This window comes from Anoplopoma fimbria, chromosome 22, assembly GCF_027596085.1.
Source record: "Anoplopoma fimbria isolate UVic2021 breed Golden Eagle Sablefish chromosome 22, Afim_UVic_2022, whole genome shotgun sequence".
Lineage (NCBI taxonomy): Eukaryota > Metazoa > Chordata > Actinopteri > Perciformes > Anoplopomatidae > Anoplopoma > Anoplopoma fimbria.
This window is the reverse complement of record NC_072470.1, coordinates 2114862-2132519: the sequence shown is the minus strand read 5'-3', so window position 1 is coordinate 2132519 and position 17658 is coordinate 2114862. Positions and strand designations below refer to the sequence as shown.

The window sequence follows — 17658 nt, the reverse complement described above, 5'->3', positions numbered from 1 at the left end:
TCTGCACCCGGCTTGCCAAACCCGGCCTCCATAATGGTTTCACTGAGCAGGACTGTGGCAGCTACAGCCTCTCTCTATGTAACCGGTTCAGCATGCAGGAGAAAGCGCCACACCGCCCCCTACTGTCCAACGCTGGGACACCATTCCAATCACAGCAGAACTCCAGTGGGAAAGCCTCAAAAAGCAAAGCCTCAAAATAGGGAATTTACATTTTTAATCAGCCTCAAATTTGATCCTGTAATAAAATATATGTTCACTTTTTTTCTTGGTCCGTCTGCCATGACATGTAAAAAATAAAACAACAGACTTCAAATCAAATGATTTATTGTCAATAAATTATTAATTAATCTCTAGACAAGTGTGTAGGAAGGCGAGATTATGTGAGACAAGTTGTCGTCCGTCATTTTTGCTTTTAATTATCTTTTGTGATTAAGACGTGAGGAGGTTAATTAAGCCTTGTCCCTACTGCTGTGAGGACAATCATTCGGATTAACACCGGTTGTTTAAAAGCCTAATTATTAAACAGAAGAGGAGGCTTCACCATAGAGACGAAGGGAAAGCAAAAGCATCAAAAAATGTTCATCTAATAGGAGAACTAAACTGAGTTGTCTGAGTAAATGACACAAACATGTGATTATGTATGTGTTAGTCATTTCTATAGATGTCATTTTAAGCTGCAAAAATAAAAAATAACTGTGTGAGTGTAACAGGAACATGAAACCGAGGCTGTCATGTTGATTATGTTGTTTAGGCCTTTGTGACACGCAGCGCAACTGCACCACCCTGTGGTCATTGGTGGAACTACATCCCTTTATTTTTGCCACATCCTTTACATTCTCAGTGTCTTTGAGTCCAGTACTTTTTCCTCCAACCTCTTAAAGAACAGGTGACTTGACACCATGGGGCCGATGACTTTGACGCAAGAGTCCTCCAGCAAGTAAAGAACGTCCGGGTACAGCACATTCACATCACGGCAGATTTCAACCAGCTTCTGTCTCTCGGTCTGCTCATCAAAGTCGATCTGATGAACTCTTAACATCAGCTCCTGAAACGCCACCAAACGCTGGAGGGCCTCCGACGCCTGCTGGACCCTCGATCCCGTCTTGGAGGTCTCCCTCTCGGTCAGCGATATCCGTGTGAGGTCGGCGCTTTCGCGAATGACCCGTGCGTCGAGGCCTCTCAAGCAGCTGTCCAACTCACACTTTTCAAACTTTTCAATGTAGCGGAACGCGTAGGAGTCGACCCAGACGGACTCGTCCCCCTCGACCTCCGGGCTGACTGCAGACAGCTTCTCTGTGTCCAACGTATCGCTTTTGTAGGATGTTGAGACATATTTGGTCGGGGGGATCTTAGCAGTGCCGTCTGATCTACTCTGATCTCGATCCTTCAGATAGTCCATCGGATTCTCTCCTCTGATCCTGTCTGGTCTTTTGTGTTTTTCTGAATAGCCGTCTACTGGCTGTTTTGCTGAGATGTCCTCTGCTAGTTGCAGGTCAAGGCCTGATGAGGAAGAACTAGTACCTGCCTTCAGTACTTGTCTGGGCTTGGACTTTGCTCCCTCTGTCCTCTTTTCTCTGGGCGTTTCCAGCCTGGACCGATTCCTCTTCTTTTCTTCTCCGTCGCCGTGTGTGTCGTCGAAGCTCCAGACGGCCAAACTCTCCTGAGAAGCTTTTTGCCTCGGGGAGTGGTTTCCAGTTTTTTTCCCATTCGAGAGCGGGCTTTGGGATCCTGCTGCCTCACCTGTGGTCTGCGGCGGCGTCGATAAGCAGTTTGAGCTCCCTGGCCCCGGCTTAGCTTCAGAACCGCCGCGGCTTACGGAGCCGACAACCTCGCGGTGAGATATCACCCTCGGATTAAAGGTGGTTTCTCTCAGTTTGGTGGTAGCAGCTCGGGCAGATACTCCGTCGGATTTGAGCAGGCCGGCCCTGAGGATGAGGTCCTGTCTCAGGGCCTGGACGGCAGAGAAAGGCCCCTCAATGGTGGCTTTCATCTGCTGGAGGGAAGTCCGGAACCGCAGCGACCTGTGAGTTGACCGCAGACTCTGGATCAGTGAAATCTGATCTGTGCCAAATACGGAGAGGTCGACCGTAGCGCTGGGGACGTACAAAAACACCTGCAGCACAAGAACACATCCAAATGAAATATCTTACATCATCTGTGAAAAATGTCATTGTAAGTCTTTTTTAAAACCAAGCCGGCACTCACATCTCTGGTGAAGGGGAACACAGTGATGATGAAGCTCGTAGGAAACTCGTCGTCCATCATGATATGCCGCTCCTTCCGCACCACCCTCTCTGCATCTGCCAAGAGTACCGTTATGTTCTGCTACAATCTCCGCTCGGCTGCTGATGTTTTGCATCATTAATGCAAAACATCTGTAAACATTCAGGGAGTGGTGATCTGAAGAAACTTCCACATTTGAAACTGCGGAAGGTGTCTAACAAAGGTTAGTGAAACAAAGAATGCACTGCTTCGTAAGGCCACTCTGTTGTCATGGAGACTATGATATAATGGCGAAATAAACCTGCTCAACAGCCGGGCATACATCCAGGAAGCACTTCATGTAAATAAATGTTTGATCTACACTTCAGCTCTCCACACACTGAGTTAAGTGGCTCCCATGGGAAGGGATTGCAGTTCCCATGGGAGCCAATTAACAGCACACAACAGAAGACACATCTAACAATGGCTGCAGTTGGTTTAGATGTACTGCTTCAACTTGGGCCTCACGTCCTGCCATCACATTCCAGTCACAGCTAATAAAACACATAAATAGACCATTCTGTGGATTTCCAAGATGGCTGAGTATTAGTTTATGTGCATCTCTGTGACTTTATGCAAAGATAAACTAAAGAGGCACACACTGTGGGGCTATGAACAGATATTAACCTGTTTATTGTTCATGTATTATTTGCATTATGCTCCTCCTGCAACCACACACACACACAGACACACACACACAGATGCTCCATTTACCTTCAGCTTTGTGGAAAGTGACAAAAGCGACTCCATCCATGTTGGTTGGATACTTCACCTCCTCCACATCTCCTCCACTGCTCCTCCTGCTTTGGAAATGAATAGTCAGCTTGTCGACCATCCTGTCTTGGGTCAGCAGGTCGGCCACCCCGGTCACCACCACCGTCCTGGTCCTCTCCTCCAAGCCGTCCGTCTCCATTACGCGTGGAAATTACGCGCGTCTTTGACTGCTACCCGTTGCTATAAACACCCACAAGTCAACTGCATAGTGTTTAGTTTCACTTTCACAGTGTCATGTGATGCTGTAGGAACATACTTTATCCTCTAGATGTCTCCATTTCTTTATAATTCACCCACTTTTCCCCCCAATGGCTAATTGCATGCATGCGTAAATTAGGCTGCAAATAATCTCTGCAACATTTTCCCAAAAAGTTGCCTCATCATGTTGCTTTTTCCAGAACATCTTATATATATATATATATATATATATATATATATATATGTTTTAATACACCTTCAGTTTCATATCACTGTGTTCAGCATTGGAAACAACACGTGTGGTGCAAACATTTATTAGAGTCCAAAAAAAGAAAAGAAAAGGAAAAAGAAAAGCCACACCAGACACAGAACACCTCTCATGAGTCACACAAATAAAATCCCCCCCCTGCCCCTCAACAAAATAAAAGAAGCCAAGTAGTGACAAAGTCGATTGCATTTTCCTTGTGCATATAAACATTTTAATTAAATATATAAAAGAAAGTGGCCTGGCCGAGTGCAACAAACGGGTACGAGGGAAGGGGAGGGGGGGGGTTGATAAAAGAAAAAAAGAATCCAGGCCCTGGCTGATACCAATCAGATCTCTTCATCACTTCAGTGCAAATCCAACATTCACTGTGTATAAAAGTGACTTTCAATAATTCAGGTAGTATTATCCATTATTCAGTGTTTATTATTGTATGGGCTCAACATTGTACAAGTGCCGCTGTGTGTTATTGTTGTTGGGAGGCGGGAGATGAATGCCGCTCATTGTGTCATGAGTCAGCGGTTAAGGACACGGATGATGGAATTATTGATGAATGTTCAATAAAATATAAACACTTTTGATATGAATGCTCAGTTTCAATTTCACGTGTCTTAGGTGGGCACAAAAACATTCCCGAACCAGAAACGAGTGGATTATGTGAACGTTTAGCTCGATATGGCGCCGTCACGCTCGTACGCCTGCTTTCAAAAGAGCCACAGTGGAATCCTGCTCTCTGAACACTTTCACTTTTGAACAGCAAACTAGATTTTCTTTTCTTAGAATAGAGAAAGGGGCCAGCTCAGCAGCCGCATTTCACAAACAAAACCAAACTCGGGGCCCCGTCGGCCAGAAAAAAGATAAAATGAACTTAAAAGAAATTAAATAAAAGTGAATGTTCATTCTTCAAACATTTGATACGGTTTTTTTTGTGTGTGTGATTTGGACAGAGTCTGGGACTTGAACTGAGGAGGTCCAGACTGAGGCAGCAGAGGCAGGTGGTTGGATGTGCGTTCGTGTGGCGTTCCTCAGACGCCCCCGAGGATGTTTAGCAGCTGTGAGCCGGCCTCGTCCGAGCCACACAGCTCCCCGTTGTGTCTGGCGCTAGTTCGGAGTTCGGAGGTGGCCCCCGGGGCCTCCGTGGTGGAGCGCGGCGCTCGGGGCTGCGTATCTGGGGGTAGCATGGCGAAGACGGAGTATGACGAGGCCAGGCGTCCGCCGGGAGCGTCTCTGGGTGCGCCACGCAGCTGGGGCTGATGGTCCGACAGCCGCCGGATCAATTGGCCCCCTCTGCAGAGCTCTGCCAGGAGGTGGTGGGAGTCTGTGCAGCCGATCCCCTCCGGAGGCGCCGTCACTTCCAGGATCTGACTGCTCACTGCAGACACACAACACAGACACACACAGACGGCACCGTGAGCAGCGGAGCCAGTAAATAAAACAACCGTCATGGCTGAAGAGTAAAGTCAGACCTGCACCATCAGGAGGCTTCAATAACCTGCTGCTGCCAGCTTTAGAGCTTTATGGGTAGCTCAGACAAATATCTGGCAGAAATATCCTGCAAATTGGAGTTTTTACCATTTCTTGAATACGTTCTTAAAGAAACTGTGATTGTCAGTTTAAAGATAACGCTTTCTTTTCTTATTTCCAGTCAGCGTGACATTTTAGAGGCAGCGCTGTAGTGTTAAACTTCCCACCGACACCGCCTTCGCCCCCCTCCCCTCCTTTCTTTTTGAGTGTACATTTGGGATTGTTGACAAAAGCACCTGAATAATGCATAAAAAATAATAAAATAAAATACCTCGACAAGTGCAAAAAACCACAACGCCACATTCTAAATAATCAGCACTTTTCTTTCTCTCGGCACAAATACCGCCGGGGCTGCAGGTTCCACAGCCAGGTGTGAATTCTGCCCCGTCTGTCAATTTATTCTGCTTACATTCACAAACAGGACGCTTTCCTTCGCAGCTGCGGGAGCGCAGCAAGCACATTTTGATAAAAAATAAAAACTGACTTTATTTCAGCTAATCTGCTAAATAGACGACACAGCAGCTGAGTTTATCACGTGACGGAATCTCAACGCAAGTTTCCTATTCTGATTGACATCTAAAACATGATGCTTCACTCCTTGACTTTTTATTTCTAGCAATATAGAAATCCCTTTTGTGCTTCTTTCTGCAAAGGAAATGTCAAATTTGATGGCCACCGTTTGCTGGAGGTTCACTAAACTCAAGCCTCCCTCTGGACTTCCTATTACCTGCTTCACCTACACTGAGATCTGAAGACAGAGGTTTTCTGCCGGCCTTCCTCCCGTGACCACTACGCCAAACCCCCAGTGGACCCTGAGGAGACAAGAGGAAACCAGTGAGGTTATCTGTGGAGGGAAATGTATTTTTAACTGATGGGAGACTATTGTAACATTATTATTTCATGTGCGCCTGACCTGGTGTTTGGCCACCATGTGGGCCGTGTGGATCAGCGGAGGTCTGATGGAGGGTTTGAACTGCAGAGGCTGGCCCAGTAGAGAGTAGTGTGTTTCACCTAGAAGTCACAGCCCACACAGAAAAGTTATCACAAGCTGTTGAGTTTCAGTTCATTAAATACAAGAAGATGAAGAACATCTATTTTGAGTTTGTACGGAGGAAGATTTGTGCCTGAAATCCTGAGCGAACTATGACACATTTGGAGAATTACATTTTAGAAATTTAATTAAATAAATAAATAAATAATAATTTGAGGCAAGAAATAATATACTGCGCTACATAGTCAGCTAATGTTCGCAATATAAATATAAAACTACTCTTACTTGTAGTACTGAGTTAAAAAAGTTAATGTTCTTTGATTATCAAGTTAGCCAACTAAGTTAGCTAAGTTTAGTAAGCCACTTGGATGCAAGTTAACAAAAGTACAAACTAACCTAAAATGATTTATTATTAAGGTTATTTATTAAGGTTCATGAAATTAAATATGTAACCAAAACTGTATAAACTATACATGTGTGGCAAATTACCCTTCACCACTGCTTCAGTATCTCCCTAGTAACAGTTTATAGCCAATCAGAAACTACCTTCTCCATGAATGTAATTGGCTAAATGGATGTTGAGAAAGGACGAGTGAGGAGGTAATAATGTGTACTCATGTAGATAATAAATTAACCACAAAATACATTTTTGTTAGGTCAAATTAAATCATTGTTGTATGAAAACTTCTCTATTAAATATAATTAAATGCTTCATAGAAAAATCTTTGCACACACAGGATTTAGGCGAAAAATACAACTTCAAAAGTTTTGATTATCCTGATATGTAAGTAGCCACTTGTTTTCTTTTTCCATTGGTCTGTGAGTTGGCCTGTGTGTCTCTGACCTTGTCCACTGTGGCAGAAGGCTGTAGGGAGCGGCGGGTGGTGGTGGAGGTGGCTGAGGTGGTGCGGGTGTCGGGCCATGACAGGGATGGACGAGATGCCTGATGGGAGGCCCTTGACGCTGGGCGGCTGGCCTGGCGAGGGAGTGAGTGCCGGGGACAAGGGCAGGCTGCTCTACACGCAACACACCGGCGGTGAGGGGGGTGAGTCGAGGGGACGGGGACGGGGGGAGAAAACAAGACACTTTCATTCACACAAAAACAAAAAGATCACTTTCTCTCTTTCGCAAAGTCGTCGATTTAATGTACCGTTCTATCCACGTGAGTCCGACCTGCTAATGTAGCGTTACAGCCTAATGCTCGGGACTATTTTCTCCTCATTTTCAGGCTACGCCCGAGCCAGCCACTTCATTTGCAGAGCCTGTTTACTACCACATTTAACCCGCCCGCAGGAGAAATGTGGTAATTCTCGCGTCACTGTCAGACTCAGACAACCAAAATAAATTGCCTCTCAAATTGGTTTCTTGTGAGCGTCTCAACTTCCTGACACATACTGTATAGTCCTATGGGCGGAACGCTACCTGAGCAAATTCATAATTTAATCTAACATTATTTGGAAATTGTCGTTGTCAAGTCATAAACGTCCGGTCCACTGAGCAAGACAACCTCAATAAGGTTATTAAAAGGTTATTAATACCATCTTATGAGTGCTGTTTTTTGGATATTGTCTGATGCACATGTGCTGCGTTTGTACCTGGGCGCTGTCCGGCGGCGCGGGGAGCTCAGCGGGCCGGCGGCCGCGCTGGTGATCGGGGCCCGGGTGTTTGTGGCCGGGCTGCTTCCGCTGGCAGGGGGAGGGGGCCCGGGGCTGCTGGCAGGAGGGCGCCGTCATTTGCAGCATCACCATGCCACCGCCGCCGGGGGACGTGGGTAACAACCCTGCACAAATGCGCATGAAAAAACAACAACAATTGCAACAATGTTGAAAGGAGGCAAATAAGGTCAGGCAGACACCTAAAAACACTCAATACTGCTTTTTTTTTTTTATTGAATTCATCCTTTATGCACCATGGTACACTGACAGACTAAATGCGTTTTTACAGCACCTTTGTTCAGCTACACAGCTGCTAAGCAATTAGGTTCTAAGAGCCTTGATTATAAGGCCACATCCGCTATAAAGCAAACAGTCCATTCCCCTTTCGCTGCTAAAATCCTCTGCGATAATGCTGGAGAGCTAATTATCTTATTAGTTTGTGATGCATTAATGTGAATAAAAAAAAACAAAAAAACCAATCAGAGAACCCTGTCCTCTGTGAACTCAAAAAAATTAAATAAAAAGCCATCTAATTAATTTCTGTTTACTTTAAGCTTGCATCAGGTAGAAAATCGCGTTCTAAAATTTGCACAGCCGACGCCGCTGTTGATTTATGAATCGTCCTCCGACAACAGTTGCGAGGACAATGGAATTTTCGGACTTAAAAAAAAATTGCTGTACTAGTTCTTCCAATTAAAACAGTGTTTGCCGGTGACGCTGTGGGTGAGGCCGCCCGCGAGACCTTCATCTGACCTCATTACTGACGGGGCTGGAAGTGATGGCTCCCTCCATTACGACACCCCCCCCTCCCCCATAATAATCAGCCATGAATAATAAAGGTCATTAGTAAGGAGACTGCCCCACCTGGGCCTCTGGACAGCAGATCTCTGAGCCCTCGGAAAGGCCAGTACATGAAAAGACGGCTCATTATGGCAAATTGTATTCCTATAAACTACATTTTATTCGATTTTTGGGAATTTATAGCCCCTGATTAGCCTTATACCCATATATCAGCTGATTACACATATATACCAACATTCACCACACGTTGACGGTCATTTATTAGAAGGACAGTTGGGAAACGAGGACAGCAACCTCAGCAGTGATGTCTCACTTCAATGGTTTTTGAGTTGTTGTCGACATAGCGGTCGCAGAGGTCGATCTCATGGCGGTTTAATCTCGGTGAGCACCAAAAGGAAGAGCTGGATGTGAAAATCACTTTCACTTATCCAAGCCGGCGTCACCACGCCTCAATCTTTCTCATTTTGAAAAGATCCCTAGTGTGAATCTAATCACCCTTCTGTGATTAAGCACATATCAAAGTAAACCCGGGGAAGATTATTTCATTATGCAGAGCGGTGTGGTGGTCGTGGAGGAGCACATTCTGCGGTTATTGACACTGAGGTATGGGGAGCGTACCTGCGTACTGCTGGCCTGGGTGCTGCTGGGAGACGCAGGGGGACGAGGTCTGAGAGAACTGGAGCTGCTCCATCATCTGGGCGGGCAGGAAACTCACTGTGGAACTGTGGGAGAACACAAAGAGGAAGTGTTTTAGAACGGCGGTTCCAGCTTCTCAAATGTGATAATTAGTTGCCTTTTATTGTCTTACATTAAATTCAATATATATTTGGGTTTGGGACTGTTGCTATAACAAAACAAGACTTTTGACACCATCAACTTGTACTCTAGGAGCTAGTGAGTTGCAGTTTTTACCATTTTTAAAAGGTTGAATAGAATAAGAAACAAAAAGAAAAGAAAAACGCAAATTAAATCAACAATTAATTACTAATAAAGTTGTTAATTGGCCATTAGATGCAGACCTTAATAAGCAGCAGGAAAGGAGTGGGTAATTGAGTGGGGTGGATTAACCAATTAATGGAAAACCAATTTGTAGGCTGCCTGGTTCAGAAAACATGTGATTCAACAAGCCAATCAGATTTTTCGCCCCTTCCTATGCCACATGTAGGCTAATTAGAATATGCCAGCCCCATCTGAGAACTAGCTTCAGAAAGGCGCCCTGTATGTTTTACAGGAGGTGGTCTTAAAGAGACAGGCGTTAAAACAAAGCTTCAGACGGAGTGGGAACACTGTTTTATTCAGACAGACAGTATGAGAAAAATGTGGGGTTTCTTTTTACATTAAAGCATGTAAACATGTTCTAGTAGAAACCCCAAATACAAGTATGAACCTAAAAACGAGCATGATATGTCCCCTTTAAATGTTGCCAAATCTGTCAGCAGCCAGAGTGCCTCTCAGCACTTGAAGAAAAAAGTAATCCAACACGATGCTCACGCCTACGTGATTAAAAAAAGACTTCTTAAAACCTGCACAGACGTATATTTCTCCCCGCAGCTGGGGTATTCAACTTGGAATTTAACTTTTAACTCCATCTGCAAAAGCAGGCGCTCTGCTTTGTAAGCAACCCGCCTACAGGGACTGGAGTCCAGCTGGTGAGAAAGCAGGCTGCAGGAGGACAGCCGGGGCCCTCGTGGGAGAACGCTGAGCTGGTTCGAAAAACCCTGCCGCATAAATCATTTTTCCACGCCGGCTGCCCTACTAAAGCAGCCTCCTTTTACAGCTGGGACAATGAGAGAGGGCGACCTCTTCTTCTTCTCTCTGTCTCCCGTGTGTGTGTGTGTGTGTGTGTGTGTGTGTGTATTGTTCTTTCTGCAGGTGATGAGTAACGTACATGCTGGTTTTCCTGTCTGACGTTTGTCATGTGTACTGCCGTGTCCCAGCGGTGCTCCCCTCACCAGCATCCACAATGATTGGGTCCACGGAGGTAGGAGCTAATTACATGTTGTTGCTTGCTGTGAACTAGTTCTATCAATCAGCTTATAATGAGAGCAAGCGGCAGAGGAACTGGTGAGGCTCTTTGAGAGGACGTTCGTCAGCTACAAGCAAACCCGGTTCACCAAAAACGTCGCCCCCCCCTCCCCAGCCAGTGACTAAAGATGACCTTCACCTTGAGGCTTTGGGGATTCACCGTCAGGTCTATAAATAAGAGGCACCTACAGAATCACGTACCTGCAAACCGGTTTCTGGGACAAAGTACATTTACAGTTAATGGTTTCATCTGAAGATACTTCAGGTATTAGCGACTGTCATTATTAAAAGGAGGATCATAAATCAAGAGTGAGTTTACTATCGGGCCTTGGGAATGAATATTAAATGGCTCAATGTAAACTGGGTCATTGAAGAAATACAAAACATCAGCGTGCAAAGACAAATTAAACTAATTACTCACTTTAATCTTTAAACTGTTTCATACTGGTCTTCCTATGAAAGGAATGAAACCCTTTGATTGAATCGTGCTTTTATTTTGAAGGAATTGTTCATTAAAAGTGGTACCATTGTACACAGGCTTCTCTTGAAAAGAGGTTTTCATCCCGATGAGACTTCCTGATCAATACAAATATCTCAAGTGAGTCATGAAACATATCTCATTTTCTTTTCTGTTGCTGTGGTAACGCGTGCAGAGCGTCGGCGGCGGATCGGACGCGGTACCTCATGGTGGTGTGCTGGTTCGGGGGGAGCAGGCTGTAGCAGGGCTGCATGCCGGCCACCGCCATCGCCCCCTGTCCCGGCTGACAGGACACAAACACCGGCTGCTGGTACGTCTGCTGTGGCACAGAAACCTGCTGAAAGGAAGAGTAGAAATAGAAAAAACCAACAGATTAACATGGAATTCAAGCAAATAACGCAACAAAACACAGAAAACTGCCTTTATCGGCCAATTCAAGCCCATGAATGCTCGATCAATTTCAAAAGGTCTGTCAAATATTACTTTTCTTTGCTTCGAATTTTTCTTTTTTCTTTTGCTATGAATACCAAAATAAAAGCACCTCTGCTATCACGCTGACTGTTTTGAGTGAGCACTCCACTTTTGCATTCAATATTATTGGACATTTGATTCCACTTTGGCCAATCTTAAGGACAAATAACTCAAAAGTCAAAGCTGTTTTTTTCCTCCATTAATACCTGGAGCACGCTGTTATTTGAAAGCTCTCTTTCATCTCTACGCTGGTAATATTAATCAAAATGGAAAGCTTGCATAAAAATACCTGATAAGACTGCATCGGAGGGTACTGGACCATCATGCCTTGCATCTGGTTGCCCATATTGCTTTGCTGGTTGCCGGTGAGAGCCAGGCTGGACGTTGGCTGCATGCCCACTATGGCCTGGTAGCTGGACGCCGGGTTGGGCATCATGGCTTGGTGCACTGAGGCAAAAATGAGAACAGACACAATGCTGTGACCAAATGAAAGGATATCACTGATGGGAACGATGACAACAACACTGTGATTAATATTCACGTTGATTTAAAAAAACATTTTCTAGTCGGAGGAGGAACAAGCGGCGGATTGAAAGATGATGGAAGTCGGAGAGTTGAGCCGCAACAGCCGAGCCGGTGTCGGTCACTCGGGGATAAATGAGAAAGTCAATATATTTGATTTAGCCGGCGGTGGCTTGAACCTGCAACCCTGAGCGGTCCAGCAGCCCACTTCCACTCCAACAAGTGATTAAGTTCAGGGGGTAAACAGAGAGTGGCAACACATTTCTATAGTGCTGCTTAAAAACCCATTTAGAGACAGAAAATCACACACACACACACACACACACACGCACGCACACGCACACAACACACACAAAACACACACACGCACACACACTTGGCACACACGCTTGCTCCTAGCCGGAGGGGGAGAGAATCGAACGTTTAAATGTCAAGGTGACAGAAAAAGAGACATCTGAAAAATACGGTCCCTTGTGACACACACACACACACACAGACACACACACACACACACACAGACACGCACACACACACACGCACACACACACACACACACACACACCAAGTGCAATGGACAAAAGGAGAGGACGTCCTTTTGTGAAGGTGTCTTTACAGTCTGCCGCCCTGGGAGAGAAAAAGTACAACTAGACAATGAGAGTGCTCTGCGAGGAGGAGGAAGGGGGGAGGGAGGGGACTATTTTTATCCACCCTCACCTCCCACCTTCGCTCACAAACCGAGCATGAAATGACGGCAATATCAAACGCACCCGCGGTTTTATTCCGTTCCAGCAGGCATGCAGATTGGGTCTTCTGTACTGAGGATGTTCCTTCACGTTTTTTTTAATTATCATTTCTTGCGAGCACATCCTCCGTTTCTTGTGCCGACTGAGACGTCCTGCAAGGTGAGGAGGTGAGGGAGTGAGGGGCTGAAAAAGAGACCGGTTCACTGTGAGATTCATAGAGGCCTCTCAGACAGCGTCCCGGCCCCGTGTCCCGCCTCTCGGGCTCGGCGTGCTTCCACTCTGGTATCCAATCACACTTCGAACAGACCATAAAGACCGTTAAGACAGCCGTTTACCTGCCTCATTTCAACCATAATGGACACTGCAGGGTTTACGTCTGTATGCATCTGTTATGTGGTGTTTTAAATGTTTGCAAGTACCATTTAAAGTTTGATCTCATCAACCCTTTAAAGTGTTTTGTTTCACTGTAGTTAAAAGGACATTTGGCCATATAGTCTTTCCAGCAATGACGTTCAGTTTTTACTAATATTAGGGTTGTGACTGATGATTTCCTTAATCGATTAATCTGCCGACTAATTTCTCATCCAATCGTTTTGCCTTTATGTCAGAAGATATAAATCTAAGCCCTGTGTCAAACAGCAAATCCTCAATTAGAGAAATCGACAATAGACTTATCGTTTGGCTCTTTTTCCAAGTACCATTTCAATTTAGATGATCACACAACTTAAAATATAAAAAGTGCTTTACTTTGGTGCAACTTTCAAAAGGTTCTGTCGCATTCTCCTCCTGGCGATGACTCAAACGTCACTGAACGCTGAAGAGGAATGAGGACATACGCTTTCCCAGAATGACCATGACTGCAGCCGAAGCCCTGCGGCGGCGGCGGCGGCTGTTACGGTCTGATGCAAGGCGGTGGAAACGCTCACAGGTGTCTCTGTGGACCCCCGACCGCTCCATCAGAGAACCCCCCCACTGATTACTTAGTTATTGTGTGCGCGCACCCTATGCTTCAATATCTTCACCTTTAGTCGTCCTATATATCTTTTCTTTTAATTAATGAAAAAACAGGAGGTGAAAAAACGAGGCACTGAAGTCATCCCCCCCCCCTCCCTCCGTTTCCCTGAGAAATAATTGCTGTCCTTTGCCTTTGTAGGTCAGCTTCATTTGTCCGCTGTCTTACTCCCCGGGTTCCCAGCAGGGAAGCCACATTTGCTGCCGACAGATGACAGAATAGTGCCGCAGCCACTTACAGAGAGGTGCACGTGCATATGTGTGTGTGCGTACAAGAGACGCTATCGTGGCGACATCACATCCAGTTAAGCGAGAGTGCGTGCGTGTGAGGAAGACCGAGCAGGAGCTAACAATCTTGTCTCCTGTGGCGAAATGAAAAAAATAATTAAATAAAAGATTAATCAAGTGGATGATTCCCGGGGAGAGAAAAAACAAAAACAAACATAGGAAAGAAAAAAAGGGGCAATATTTGTCCTTTGGTAGAGCCGTGGGTCTGGCCAGGCTCCCTTGTGAAGAAACACACAAGAACAACAAATAATCTAAGAGCTGAAAGTGAGACGTTAAAAGTATATTAATTTAGTGCGACTCTTTATACAGCAGTCAGGCTGAGAATTTCAAGGAAGAACCAGTCGCTTGATCAGAGGCCGCAGACCTCGTTCATTAAAACCTGCTTTGATTTGTCTTTAGATCCGCCATGACTATTTCAAAGCCATGTTTGGAAAAGCTAAATGAGCTTTGGTTTATCACAGGAAACTGGAGACATGAAGGGTAACCTGCTATGTTGTGTCATAAAACACAACTTTGCCTCAGATTTAATGTTAATTTACGTGAGCGTAGCTTAGCATGTTAACTCAGCATCTCATTTTTCTCTTAAGAAAATAAAAGACCCAATATCTAACGTGGGTCTTCTTTAAAAACGGCCGTGTACATACCTTGTTGCTGGGGCAGGTTTTGGCTCTGAGGGCAGTTGTAGGGCAGCGGGTTGACGGGGGGCCGGTAGTGCTGCTGCTGCTGGTTGGAGCAGTGCGGGTGGTGGACTGACGAGCAGTAGCACGCGGACATCTGGAAGACACAACAAGAAAACTCAAAGACCGTGTGACACCCGTTTGACTCAGAAATGGAGGATTCCTCGTAAAGCTGCAGGATTAGCTGGGACGTCCCCCTACCTGCTGCACAGGCTGCTGGATGTAGGCGTGCTGCTGGAGCAGCTGCTGGTTCAGCGCCGACCCCGGGAAAGCAGCGGGGCCCGGTGTGGAGCTGGGATACGCGTGGTTGGGGCCCGAGGTCGGGAGTGGGACGGGCTGACCCTGCAGCAACCCCGGGTGACCCCCCGACGGCCCCGCCACCATGTAGCTTGCAACCTGCTGCTGATGCTGATGCTGCTGGTGATGCTGCTGCTGAGGAGCTCCCTGCAGCACCACGGGGGAGGCGTGGTGGTGGTGGTGGTGGTACACGGCGGGATAGTGGCGGGCGTCCGCCGCTGAGGCCCCGCCGTCGCTGGGCGGCTGCTGTGCCAGAGTCATGTGACTGAACTGGGCGTTGAGGACGTCGGGCTGGAGAGAGAATTCAGAGTTAACAGACGGCTTCATCGTTAAATCCGCTTAGAACACCGATCGATATGGACCCACGACCCGGGGGGGACCATCGGCTAAGTGCAAAGACATTTTATTAATTGACTTTTACTTGGCGGTTTTAAACAAACGCAGGGAGTCTAAATCTAGCCCAGGTCTGCGGAGACTAAAGTCTAAAGCGAGCTATTTATGGGCATCGACGCGGCGCGCCAGCCCGGGTCATTTCTGACATGTGGTTGAAAAAAAAAAAAAAAAAGTGGTGTTTTCAGTCATGGATTATTCAGCGCCAACATCTGGTGATGAATTAAATATTAATGGAACCTTTTTTTTCCACGGGCGTAATTAGCCGCAGAGGCACGTCTTTCACTAAAACCAGGTCAGAAATGAGGTTAAGTGAATGCATGATCTATATATGTGGGTACCGGCTCCGGCTGGATTCAGATACACCTTTCCAACACGGAACACTTACTGAATAGTTGAGTGGCGGAATAATAAAAAGACGTGCTTTGAAGTTCGAGAAAGTGAGGTAAGACTTGATGTTAGATCACATTAATAAGAATCGTGTCATGCCAAACCTCCAGTTATACACAGTGAGAGCGACACTGAATGTGGCTACCAAACTCCACTGGACAAATTCACAATTTAAAAACAGACAAACTTTGTAAAGCAACTAATAAAGTCTTAAGAGAGCTAGTTCTGACAGGAGAGGGGAGGGGAGAGTAATAAAATGGAAGAAAGGAGTTCTGTACCACAGTGTACTGTTGGTTAGGACAGACGGGCAGGAACTGAGGAGGAGGAGGAAGAGGATACGAGACCGTTGGGTTGTTAACAGGCTCAGAGGACAGCTGGAGAGGAGGACAGATCGGCTGAGGAAAATAAGGGGGGGGAAGAGATGGACAGGAGGTGAGACAGGAGGAAGGATGCTGGGAAAACGGTGGGAGCCTCAACTGACTGTTTGCTAAACCCCGTTTATGTCTTCACTTCTAAAGTTACAACAGACATTCCTTTGATGACTGATGGGTGGGGCAGAGGTAGAGCTTTTTCAGGTAATGTAGGCTGGTTTTGTATCTTCCAGGACCAGCTTCTGGAGAAATTACAGAGTAGTTCTTTGGAAGAATATAAAGAAGTCCTTTCATACAGAGAACCACTCTTAAAGGGATAGTTCCGATTTATTGAAGTGGGGTGGTATGAGGTACTCATCCGTAGTCCCTGTATTGTGTAGCAGACTACACTGACAAATACTGTCATTTTAACTCGCAGAACGCAGAAGCTGCTGATCTACTGCTGGCTTGATCGGTACGTTTGTTTGGAGTTATTGTGTAACTTTGTACAATTTGAACTCAGCCTTTCAAAAACCAAAGTCACACAATAACAATAAAAGATAACCGATGGAGGCCGAGGCAGACAAGCGACTCCAGTGTTCTGCGAAATAAAATGATAGAGTCTGGTGGTTTGGAGGAGAGCATAGATAACGGCTTCAGTTTCCTGTTGAAAGGGCTGTCTGACAGCAAGGGGAAGCTGTGAAAATACTCTGAATACCGAGTACACTTTAACTAATATCAAACTTTTTAGGTGTCCAACGTAATGAAAAATACACGACTATGTGAAGTATCTCATACAACCCCACATCACAACAACTATTTCTTGAATACTTGCTAAATCATGTGGAGAAATCCAGAGCGTGCCTAGTTACAGTTGCCAAGCGATGAATAAACGATGGCTGTTTGTGTGAGGGGGTTTAACAAACTTAGTGAAGCTCCTACCGTCCTAACAGCTCCCATTTCATTACTATTAGTTAGTAAGGTTAGAGGAAGTTAGAAAAAAAAAAACACTTTTCATGAATTTCATTTGAATGAGGAAAGAGGAAAGAGTGAGGAAAGGTAGCCCCGCCCACTGACCTGGGAGTGGAGGTGATTGGTCGGCTGCTGCTGCGTCTGGGCGGGGATTGGCTGCTGCAGGGTTTTGCCCTGCTGTGGGTTCCTGCCAGCAGCGGGGGCGATGGAGGCCGGGTTATATACGACGGCGCTGCCATCGGGGTGGATGAAAGCCTTGCCTGTTGAATTGAATTCAGAAGAGACAAAAAATAAAAAATAAAATGTGAATACACACTAACGGGAAAGAAAAAACACTTAAATTCTGCTGGTGGAAACACCCAAACATGGTCCGTGAGAGGGAGAGGCGGCGGAAACGACAAACTTGGCAGCATTTGAAGTTTGCTGCTAAAAAGTCTACAACTGGCCCGCGATGAATATTTACAGATTTCTGCCATCTGTTCGGTGCATTTTGAGCAGCATGCTTTGGTGTGGACGCTTGTTTGACGGACAAACCGAGTGCAGCCCGATGCCAACCTGTAAGTCTGTCCCAAAG

The 17658-nt window shown here is 45.9% G+C and overlaps 2 protein-coding genes across 2 annotated transcripts in view; both read right to left on the bottom strand.

Annotated features, from left to right (window-relative positions):
• Nucleotides 1–356: 356 nt before the first annotated feature.
• Nucleotides 357–3211, bottom strand: si:dkey-154b15.1 (uncharacterized). Its single transcript, XM_054624054.1, has 3 exons — nt 2977–3211; nt 2206–2300; nt 357–2113 (listed from the first exon to the last, which is right to left on the bottom strand). Exons 1-3 carry the CDS (start codon nt 3173–3175, stop codon nt 830–832), a joined length of 1578 nt encoding a protein of 525 aa, XP_054480029.1. The 5' UTR covers nt 3176–3211; the 3' UTR covers nt 357–829.
• A 328-nt stretch (nt 3212–3539) lies between these two features.
• Nucleotides 3540–17658, bottom strand: part of LOC129111699 (R3H domain-containing protein 1-like) — a 37523-nt gene continuing 23404 nt past the window's right edge. The window contains 14 exon segments of the mRNA XM_054623764.1: nt 3540–4635; nt 4637–4671; nt 4674–4871; nt 5751–5835; nt 5937–6034; nt 6859–7030; nt 7610–7794; nt 9089–9192; nt 11177–11310; nt 11734–11891; nt 14653–14782; nt 14887–15273; nt 16041–16157; nt 17190–17344. Coding sequence (XP_054479739.1) covers nt 4525–4635; nt 4637–4671; nt 4674–4871; nt 5751–5835; nt 5937–6034; nt 6859–7030; nt 7610–7794; nt 9089–9192; nt 11177–11310; nt 11734–11891; nt 14653–14782; nt 14887–15273; nt 16041–16157; nt 17190–17344 — 2069 coding nt within the window. The 3' untranslated portion in view covers nt 3540–4524.